Source organism: Phalaenopsis equestris, unplaced genomic scaffold (genome assembly GCF_001263595.1).
Source record: "Phalaenopsis equestris unplaced genomic scaffold, ASM126359v1 Scaffold000297, whole genome shotgun sequence".
Classification (NCBI taxonomy): Eukaryota; Viridiplantae; Streptophyta; class Magnoliopsida; order Asparagales; family Orchidaceae; genus Phalaenopsis; species Phalaenopsis equestris.
In genome coordinates this window covers 4,431,918-4,443,201 of record NW_018164739.1, presented here as the reverse complement: position 1 = coordinate 4,443,201, position 11,284 = coordinate 4,431,918, and the positions used below count along the sequence as shown (strand labels likewise).

The 11,284-nt window shown below is 33.2% G+C and overlaps 1 protein-coding gene across 4 annotated transcripts in view; it reads left to right on the top strand.

Moving 5' to 3' along the window:
* Window positions 1–11,284, top strand: part of LOC110025428 (nucleolar GTP-binding protein 1) — a 34,201-nt gene that overhangs the window by 13,357 nt on the left and 9,560 nt on the right. For all 4 annotated transcript variants that reach the window (XM_020725897.1, XM_020725896.1, XM_020725898.1 and 1 more), the window contains 3 exons: window positions 721–795; window positions 6,880–6,918; window positions 7,032–7,103. In XM_020725897.1, the coding sequence (XP_020581556.1) occupies window positions 721–795; window positions 6,880–6,918; window positions 7,032–7,103 (186 nt within the window). The remainder of the gene's footprint in view (window positions 1–720; window positions 796–6,879; window positions 6,919–7,031; window positions 7,104–11,284) is intronic.

The following is an 11,284-nucleotide window of genomic DNA, read 5'->3' as shown; positions in this document are numbered from 1 at the left end:
TAGTAGAATTCAAGTTGGTTGGTTGAAGTGGAGGAATGCTTCGGGCCTTTTGTGTGATAGAAAAGTACCGCTTAGACTGAAAGGAAAATAGTATAAGATGGTGGTGAGACCTGCAATGCTCTATGGCACTGAATGTTGGCCTTTAAAAGAGAAGCATTATAATAAGTTAAGTGTTGCCGAGATGAGAATGATTAGGTGGATGAGTGGCTTTACACTTAGAGACAAAATGCGAAATGAATATATTCGTGATAGGGTTTGTGTAGCTCCAGTGACGGACAAAATTAGAGAAAGGCGTCTTAGATAGTTTGGTCACATTAAACGTCGACCATCTGATGATCCGATTAGGAGAGTAGATGTTTTAGATTCAACTTGTGTTAAGAAAGACAGAGGTAGACCTAGGAAGACTTGGGCTTATTGTATTGAAAATGATCTTAATTTACTAGAACTAGATGAAAATATGACACTAAATAGGACGCAATGAAGAAAAAAGATTCATGTAGCCGACCCCACGTAGTGGGATTAAGGCTTTGTTGTTGTTGTTGTTGTTGTCCATAATAACCATCCATCGTAGAAAAAAAATTGTAGTGCTCATTTGCTGTGTAGCTTTGCTGGCACAATACACTTTATATGCATGAATTTTAACATCTCATTTTAGTAAGCTGAGAATTTTTATTGTTTGTGAATATAATCTTAGGGATATTTTTGTAATTGATTGTGCAGGTACTGAAAAGAGTAGACGATCTCAGAAAGAAGCTATTATCTGTTGGAAAGCAGCATGCATCCTTTTGTGCCCAGGTTTCAAAGCATTTTACTTCACACAGTTTGAATGCTTGTATTTGCTTTATAGGCGCAAACTTAAAAAATGGAAATGATTTTTCTTCGGGAAAATTGACTTGATGTGCCCATAATACCCAAAATTAAAGAAATATGTATCTTGTTTCATTTTTTGGAGAAATATACCCAAAATTTCATTTAAGACCAAATAGATGCACGAGAATATTAACATATATTTTAATAGTAGTTCATTTTAATTTTTAATTTTAGAAAAATCTCATCACACGGATTGTAGTGCCATTTGGTACTTCTCATCTGTCCATGCTGAACAAAAAAAAAGAAAAAAAAAAGAAAGAGTAAGTGTACGCTGGAAACACCATTGCATTTTTTGCTGTGATTCTTGATCACCTTCATTTATCTCTTTTAAAATCTATAATGTTCTTTAACCAAATTCTTAGTTTAAAATCTAACCCTAGAAAAACCTTAGGCCTTAAAATGTAAAACTTAAATCTACACATGAATTATGAGGATGAAAAATACAAAAACCAAATAATGTTTTATTTATTCTACCAACCTTCGTTGAAATTCTATTTGGTAATAGATTATTCAAACTTTATTTGATTTTACATAGTAATTTTTGAATATGGATAAAATTTTCAGCAATATTTGACTTTTTTTAAGAGTTTTTTTTAGATTCTTCTATGTTCTCTCTCCCCCCCTCTCCAAAGGAAGGTGACCCCTAATTTTTTGACCCCTGATTTTCTGAAGATATATTTTTCCATTTCTGTTTTTCAGGAAGTGTCCGCAAAATATGATGTATTTCATTATTTTTGTATTCTATTAGAATTTTTTTCTGTTCTTTAAGGAACATCCAAAGTTTGTGGAGTAGAATGTTATTTGCCACCCTAGGAGGATTGATATTGGAATAATATAAATTATGCGTTGTTTTAGTATTTTAGTAGTATTATCATTTTATATCTTTTTTATGTTATATTTTTTCTTTATTTTAATTATCATGCGTAATAATGTCTTACTAGATTATAATAATTGTTGAAGTATTAAGATTGTTAACAAGGAAGAAGGTCATGAATTATTGTGCGGAAAAAAAAAATTGTTACGGATTCATGTGTTTAACATGAAAAGAGAATTGTCACAAATTTTTATGGTAAAAACCGAAAGAGTGCTTCTAATTGCTCCATTCTTCCACTAGACAAGATAGAAAATGTTGGGTAACATTTTTAATGTTGAAATTCTTTATAATTTCTAGTTTATTATATTTTCTAGGTAGTTTTTATGTATAAATACTCATTAGGGGAACAGGAAAATTTCATTTCTTTTTTGTCAATATGGTATGCAAGCAATTTTAGAGTTGTCTTTTCAACTTTTATTTTTTCTTTCTTCTAAGAATTTCATGAAAAAAAAAACTGATGTAGAGTTTGAAATCACATGATTCATCAAGCTCAAATCCTTATTGGGTATAGAGGTGGCTAAAAAGGAATAAATTTTTTTCTCTCAATAAAAATATGTTTTAGATTTTTTTCAGTGAAACAAAAATCATTGAAACAAAAATCATTGATTGCTAGTTATTTGAAATTACAACTGAACCTAGTAAAAAACTAGACATAGATGAAGAATAAACATAACTTAACATTGGGCGATTTCAAAGATTAATTGAAAAATTAATTTATTTCACATCTTTTCTAACATTGTTTTTACTGGAAGTCTCATTAATTAAATATTGCACAAAATCAAAGAAATCTATCCTTCTAAGCTGTTTTCAAAACTATCAAGTATCTAAAATCTAATTTTTGTAGAGGTATTCTCTATATAAGAGATGAAAAGCTTATCAATAGAACGTTATACTGTTGCTGATTTTGCGGGATCACCAGTGGATAGGAGATTTCTTTTTGGATATTATGAAATACTGTGAGGAAATTTGGTAACATGGAGAAGCAAGGAACAACTTGTTGTTTCAATGTTATGTTCTGAGTTTGAATCAGAGCTATCACTCAGCATATTCATGAATTTTGATGAAATAAATTATACTAGAAGATTTAAAAAAAAAGCCTTATGTTTATTTGTTGTAAAAATAAGTCTATCTTTTGCATTGCCATAATCCAATATAAAATGATTGAATTAAACATGTAGAGATGGATAGACATTTCATAAGTGAGACACTAGAAATTGGGTTAACTTGCACTTAATATATTCGAATGTGAAGTGAGTTCACCCACTTATTTAATTGAAGCTCTTTGTAATCTTACATTCTAAAGCATGTTAAGCAAATTTGAAATGATAGATCTATATCATTCAATTCGAGAGAAAGCTTTGAAGGTATTAGGATTCTTAAATTAAGGATGAAATAAGATACGGATCCTTGTGCTAAATGAGGAAAGTTATGTGCCATAAATTCATGGGTACAATGGATTGCTCTCCGTTGGTCAACATAGAAGTTTCAGACAACAAATTTGATTTTTAAATTCTTTGTTCTTATTACTTTTTAGTTGTTTTTGGGTAGCTTTGTGTAAAAATACCCATTGAGGAAATGGGCAAATAAGCTTTTTTTGGTCACTTTTTCTTTTCTATGTGACATCTAAACCTTTTATCATATTTTATAGGATCTTTATTATAAATAGAGAGCTAAGCGTAATGTAATGGAAATCATGATTATCGGAATAGAATGATGTTTAACATATTTCTCTGTTCTTGGTTGTGTTTTTTATTAATCTATCTTCTTCTCGCTTTTTTTTGTTTTTTTCTTGTTTCCTCTTCCACCTTCAACTGTTCCAAGGCTTCCATATATCTCATATATCATGTCTTTGCTTTACTACTAATATTATCATGCGGTATCTTGAAATACTTTTTTGCCTTATTTTATAGGATCTTTTGTTGTAAAGAGAGGCCTAAGGGTCATGTACTGGAGATCATGATTATTGGAATAAAATGATGTTTAACATATACCTCCTTTTTGGGCTATGTTCCTTATTATTCATTCTTTTTTCTTCTTTTTTTTTCTTCTTTTTTGTTGACGGGCTATGTTCCTTATTATTCATTCTTTTTTCTTCTTTTTTGTTGACTTTTTTTTTTTTTGCCTTCAACTATTCAAATTATCTATAATTCTCCCACATCTTTCTGTGTCATCTTTGACATTATCATAAGGGATATTGTAATAAATGTTAGCGATGCATTTTCCTTATATTATAATTTTACATCTTATCTTTCTCAACTTTACGAATGCATCTTTGTAATTTTTTTAGTCCACTCATGATTTCTACAAGTATTGATTTCAAATTTAAATTGCTTACAGATGCAGGATGTTAAATTTTGTCCATAAATATACCTTAATGAATGACGCAACAATGTCTCCCGCTTACGAGAGGGATGCGACATCGTCTTCCTTTTACGAGCGGGATGCGACATCGTCTTCCACTTTAGTTGCGGGATTTCATGATTGCGTAGTAGCTTGGAGTCTTGGACCGGTCCAGGAGGGCCGATCGACCCTTTCTTTATGTGATTTTCTGCCCAATTGGAGTGGGGCTCCCTCCTTAGTTATCCCAGGTTCATATGTATGTTGTTTTCATATTCTAGGTTAGTTTTTCTATGATTTTTCTGTCAGGACAACCTTCGACGACCCCTGTGCTCTCTTCTAGGGCTGACGAGTGGTGCTGCAGCTGTATCTCGCTCAGATGTGGTGAATATCTCGGCCTTCCCATCCTCCATAATCTCACCGTCATTGTAACTGCTGCAGCCTCCCCACCGGACAACACCTTTGTTGTCTCCTGCAGCCCCACCTCTCCTTGTCTCTTCCATCTTCACTGCCATCACTGTTCCAGCTTCGCTCTTCACTATCCTTGCGATTCTAGCTCTTCTGCTTGTTGTCATCACTGTTCTAGTCACCAGAAATTCCCTTCCCTTCCCACCAGCTGCTTTTACAGCATCCCATTGCATGTCTTCGCCACCTAACCGCTGTCCTAGCTCTTTTGCACTGCTTCCTTGCTACATATCTTTTGTTCCGGTCTTCGGACCTGAATTCTGCTTTGCTGCCACCCATGACTTTAAGGATCCGCTGTTTTGTTGTCATATCCGCTCACTTGCTCTGGGCTCTGACCTTATCGCCACCATTTTGGACCCCAAACAACAATCATCATCACCTACGATCCATCTTGAATTGAGTTGGTGTTGTCATTTGTTACAATTTCTGATTTTCGTATGTCGTGTTGTTGTGATTTTTCCTTTTAGTTGTGTGGTTGTAACTTTTCTATTTGAATTTCAACAATAATATTTGTTATCTATTGTTGTTTGGGATAATTCCGGTATCATTTGATATCAGAGCTAGTTTAATTAACATTTATCATTATCAATCCCACCTCCACACCAAAATTCTTCCGTTGGCTGATTTTTCTAAACGACTACCCAAAAATTTACTTTCAAAAATTTACTTTCGCACTTTACATCATCCCTATACACCCTCTTCCATCGACCCAAACCCAACCCAACCTAATCATATCACCTAGGAGACAAGTGGCGGATGCGGATTAGGAGTTTACTATGGAGGAGTTACAGTGACAATTGTGACAAGTGCTACAACGGCTCCGTCAAATTGAGGAAATGAGATCGTCTAGAGGGGTCATCCAAACTCCATTCGATTCCAGAGATGAAGGGCCACTACTCATAAGATTTTGCATGAAATATCAGAGAAACCTAGATTTGAAATTAAAGATATATTTGCTATATTTTGGCATCCACTTGAATTTAAACGAGTTCATGGAGTGATTCCAGACCACGAAACTTTTCTTTGAGTACTAGGATGTCACAATTGGCAGAAAGGGTTAGTCACCAACAAGTTTTAAAAAAGTGTTGTTTTGATGGGATAATTTGAAGCACCTACGCCAACGTGAGTAAAATGACAATATTACTACCTGGTTCAAATTGAAATAAGAGATGGATTGTTAGTACCTACTAATTCATTGCCGACAAAATGTTCTGACGTTAGCTTTGAAAGTAGAGAGGCAATATCATCGGGCGATTGCCTCATCTTATGGCTAGAGTTCATCTTAAGGTTTTGACCTTCAAAGTTCATCCCAAGGTTCTTACAGTCAGAGTAACCTAGGGGAACATCCAAGCCGACTTTGGCTGAGAAGACACTATTTCAAAATGGAGAACATATAGAATTAATCCGTATTCCTAAATCAGTCACAATTAAAAATTTTTCAAGTGTGACGAATTTGAGCATATTGAATCAGATTGTACAACGAAGGGAATAATTCATTTCACTGAGCAGACAACAGTTTATGAACAGACGGTGACACATAAAAGAATAAAGATGTTAAAGATGAGCCTCAACTTTAAGCCGATGAGGAAGAAACACTAGTGATTCAAGATGAGTTCACGAGAGATTCTTCAGTTGGATTAGCCGGGTTTGTTCTAGAAAATAGTATGAGGAGCTGATACCTGATGGAATTGCCAAACATCTTGACCGATATTTCACTTATTAGGTGGTTACTCTTGAAAGTGATCTAACATGTCAGAAATGAGAAGCTTGAGCTACTTCTTGAAGGCTATATGAAGTTATTCTGATATTAAATTGAATTTAGTAGTATGCCCACCGATAGATGTCCAGACAGGAGGGATGAACCACAACTTCGGAAATTGTCCTAGAAGCTTTTTGGGGAAGAATATTTTATAATGGGATTCAGGTCCTACCAGAGAAGAATATACCTCTTCTAAGTGGTTGCTAGTGAGAGTTGCTCAACTCGCTATAAATTTTGTTCTAGAATTGAATCCTCCTTACATGCTTCTGTATCAGATACACTTGGACGATTACGAAGAGTGGAATAAGTCAATCACATATTTGATGACTCGAGGCTTGGTTCGTGAGGATACCCATCCACATGCAACATCGGCTCAAGTTGTGCTAAAAGAGAATGCATATTTATTCTATCAGAATGTGTGCTTGTAACTTTCCTATTTGAATTTTAACAATATTATTTTATTATCTGATGTGATTTCGGTTAAGTCTTGCGTCAATGAATTATCAGAATTTCATGCTTAATTCTTAAGTGAAGGTATAAAGCCGTATTGAGGTTAGATATTTCACCTTTGCAGTCATTATCTAAGCGTGAAGCTGAAGAAAGATTAAAAGAGGTAAGGCTTCCATTCTACAGCATTACTTTTCATTCTTTCTCAGATAACTGGAAGAAATTTTCTTTCTATTTTTTATTCAAATGCATTTGATGAGATTTAATTTTAGTCCACAGGGCCTGAAGAAGCTCGAAGAAGTTTTCGAACTTGAAAAAATTGCTGTAGACAATTTATTAAATGTCGCAAAGGTGGCACCTCACCTTAAAACAGTTTTTTGTTTTTTTCCTTTTTGTTGTGATACTATACTTCTGATTCATTTTTCTTTTACTTTTTACTTTTTTACATGCTGAAATAATATGATGTCAAATAGGGAAAATAACTTGAAATGCTTTTAAACTTGTGTCCTGGAGGCTTCAAACCGACACGCTTCATTATTTATGGTTAATACTTTTAGGTAGTAAGGCAATGCTTCCGTGTAATCTTAAAATACTTATCAATCAGTGGAACTCATATGTATGTGTGGTGTTCTTTATGTCGCAACTATGTAATTTTTTATGTATGTCGATATGCATTTATAGAATTATATTTCCGCCTTTTTTTGTTAGTATTTCCTTTGAAGAATTTGCTTGTTCCAAATAGCTGTCCTTCATTACTAATGGATTAAATGTGATTTATTGGCAACTTATTACTTACGCGTACTAAAATCCTTGTAGTTCAGGCTGACTCCCAATTGGATAATTAAGTTCTTGAAGGAAATAATCATATCAAATGGGCTAACTTTATAAATAATGATTTATTGTTCATGATTTTTAAGTATTGTCAAGGTGCTAAATTTATTATTTACTATTCATTTTGAATTTTATCCTTCTAGTCTTAGGTTTGTTCCTTTTCTTTTTTAATTCTTTATATTAATTTTTTAAGCTTCTGCAATGGTATGTTTTCAACCCGTTACACATGACCAAATCATCTAATTCAATTTTTAGTGCCTTACCTTACCTTTAATAGATATTACTCCAATATTTTTTTTCATATAATCATCCCTAATTTATTCTTTCTCATTTTGCCACAACTATTTTATCATTTTCACTTTTGTCACATTCAATTTAGATATCAAAGATTTTTTAAAGGCCAAACATTAGGATCCGTTTAGCATCATCGTTTTAACTGTGGTTTTTTAAATTTTTTCTTTGAGCTTCAATGATTTTCTCTAATCTTACAAAACTGTCAAGGAAATAAACATCTTTGTTGGTAGCTAATTTATTTTTGATCCATTTTGTTTTCCTTTACCTATGAACTATTGAGAACAAAGAAAGTTCGAAGTAGGGAGAGAGAGCAAGAATCTATTATTAGTAGGAGCAGATGCAACAACATGAACATACATGATTGTTTTTTATATTCAATGTGAATTCGAAAAAGCATGCCCGAGATGCAACACTTACTGTTGCAATCATGGGGAAAGGCTTCAGAACATATTTAGGTTTCCTATTTTACTTATCCAGTACGGATGATCTCAAAATATCATCAATGGTGATATCAAGTGGAAGAAAATATAGCTTAATGAAAAGATAATTAAAACAGAGGCTAAAGGGGAGCATATTTTGACTTCTAAAATAAGTATAAATGTGGTAGAAGATGAGCACAAATGACAATGCAGTTGCTTTCTGATGTTGTTGGTTAGTATTCAAGCTTACAGGTTAAGGCTCTAAACTGAGCTAAAGTCTTAATAAATGGCGTTGCATAAAGTATGCATGTCACTCTTAAGGGTTCTCAGGAACAATAAAAACCCAATAAACTGTAATTTCAATGTCTTTATGACCTGATTCTGATATTGTAGATCTAAAATCTAGGTTCCTAGGCACAAATATTGATAAAACTGGCATCAGAGATTGTAGTAATGCTTTTGGTTAATGTAGAAAGGTACAAGGTTGGAATGGTTAATTATTATTGTATTATATCTTCATAATTCAGAATATTCTCCATTTATTTATATTTATTTTTAATGTCTTTTCTTCTTGTTGACTATATATATGTACTTGTATTCAATCAATGATAATATAAACAAATGCTTTTTTTTTTGTAACATGGTTTATGAGCAAGGTCAACTCTTGCCATAGTTGTGCCCTTTCTCCCAGTCTTTGTTCCCAATTTCATTTCATGTAGGGCTGTTAATGATCCAATTTCAAGCAGAGCTAGGGTCAGCTCAAAATTGGCACAAAAAAATTTGATCCAAAGTTCGGCTGGTTTATTTTGATCCGAGCCAAAATTCAAATAAATTTTTGAGAGATTAATAATGCTGTTAACGATCTGAAACTGACTCGAAAAAATTCAATCCAAAACTTTGGCCTGTAGCTAGACTTGTTTATTTCGATCAAATCTCGATCCAAGCCAAAATTCAAATCAATTTTCGAGCAGTTAACGATCTTTGAGCTAAATTCACAGCCCTAGTTGCATGGAGCCACTACTTGATCACCCCTATCTTGTTCTCACACATTGGCTTGCACATTGACCTGCATTGGCTTGTGCACTCGAGTATTTGCAGGTGTCTCTGATCTTACATTGACGCATCCTTGTGCTTGTGCACTTGCTGCTCTCGATCCTGTACTTGCTAGCCCTTCTCTGCACTTCTTTTCTGCTGCCTTCTCTTGGATTTATGATAAGTTAAATCATTCGTGTGCACTACTTTTTCTCTTGGTGTTGTTTGCCAACGGAGTTTATCTCTTTTGGTTTTAGGACTTGTGTTTTCTCATGGGCTATCATGAGAAACTTAGTAATCTTGACTGTTTGCCTCCCGAACCATGCGGCCCTACCAAATATACTAAATGGCTAGTTTTTAAATATGCGTTACTTGAATGCTTAACAATCTCAAATTTACTGTTCCTACAACCTATTGCAAACTACCAAAGGACTGTGTGACTTTTTTCGCCCCATCAACTTTTAGGACTACAACATCTCTAGTGTGTGTGCTCTCCACTATGGCATATTGTCTTTTCAGGCGGCAACAAATCTATTCAAAGAGGATTCTTTTCAAATTGCTCCTTTATTTTTGACTACGTAGCACAAATAAAAAGAAGAGTTTCTTTTTGTTAAGTAATCTTAGTAGTCAGGCAGTCTTCATCTTTTGGAGTTAGTTATAGCTTAGAAAATTTTCTAAATAATTTTTTTTATTCTTCAGTCTACTCTTCTTAAGGATATTTTCTTCTTTGTATTTTATTATATGTGCCTTCAAAGATACTGGGTTAATGCTTGTGTATTTTGCCTTCCATTTTTTAAGTGATTTCTGATTTTCATTTGTTTCTTTTATATGAAATTCACCATTGAGATGCTTATTTTTTCCTGAAGTTGCTTGTGTTGTTTGGCAACAATTTTGTCAATTTCCTTTTCATAGCTGACGCCAAGTTGCAATTTTAACTCAGAGTGGTTATAACGGAGATTATGTGAAGGGTTTTACATGCACTTCTGACTTAATCTGCTATGATAGAAGAGAGTACAAAAGGGGATCAAAAGAGAGCAATCAACTAGTCCTTGGAATAATTTCATTTATCTGATGTTCATAGTTAATAGTATGAGTATATTAATCTTTATTCATAAAAAGAGGATTACGAAGAAAATGGCAAATATTTTCAAATCAAGTTGAGTATCTAAAATTAAATCTTGCCCTAAACGCATTTAGATTCAAACATAATATAATCCAAATTATTATTCAAACTAGTAAAATATTTAAAAAAATGAAGTGGAGTTGGGTGAATGTTAAATATAGGCGTAACAATGTCTGAAAATTGGTTTAGTTCTACCAATTGTGGGATGGCTTGATCCATTGTAACTGTCTTATGAGAAATTAGGCTTTGTGGACCAATTTGATTGAATTATATTGCATCAATTTCTTTGGGTTTGACATCCAACACTTCATTTGCGTTATTTCCATATTGTCATATAATCTTGTACCTGAAGCTATAATTGATGATGAACTCATGTTAATTATTGATTATGAATACCAATGATATGTGAAAATTAAGATAACAAGTGATGATCCATGGGTACTAAATTGCTTGTTACATTGCATGTTAGTTCTATTTTAAAAATCATAGAGTATATGATTTTCTTAATCACTGCCACAATTTTAATTTGTCCACGTGTGTGGAGCTAAACATCCTAAATTGTGTGCACTTTCATGACTTTATTTCGTACAGCTCAACATGTGGACAATATGAAATGCATCTTTGATTTATGATTATTGCCTCAGCATAATTCTTACTGTGATTGATATATAATATGTGAACTTGTGTGTGTTATTTTTAATCACAGCAAATTTAAATCGTTTCATTTACTAGTTTAAACTCTTTATTATGTGTTCAAATTTTGTATAAACGTTTAAAGTAGTTAAGGACATGAATCCTTTTGATCATTGTGTTCAAATTTTGTGTTCAAATTT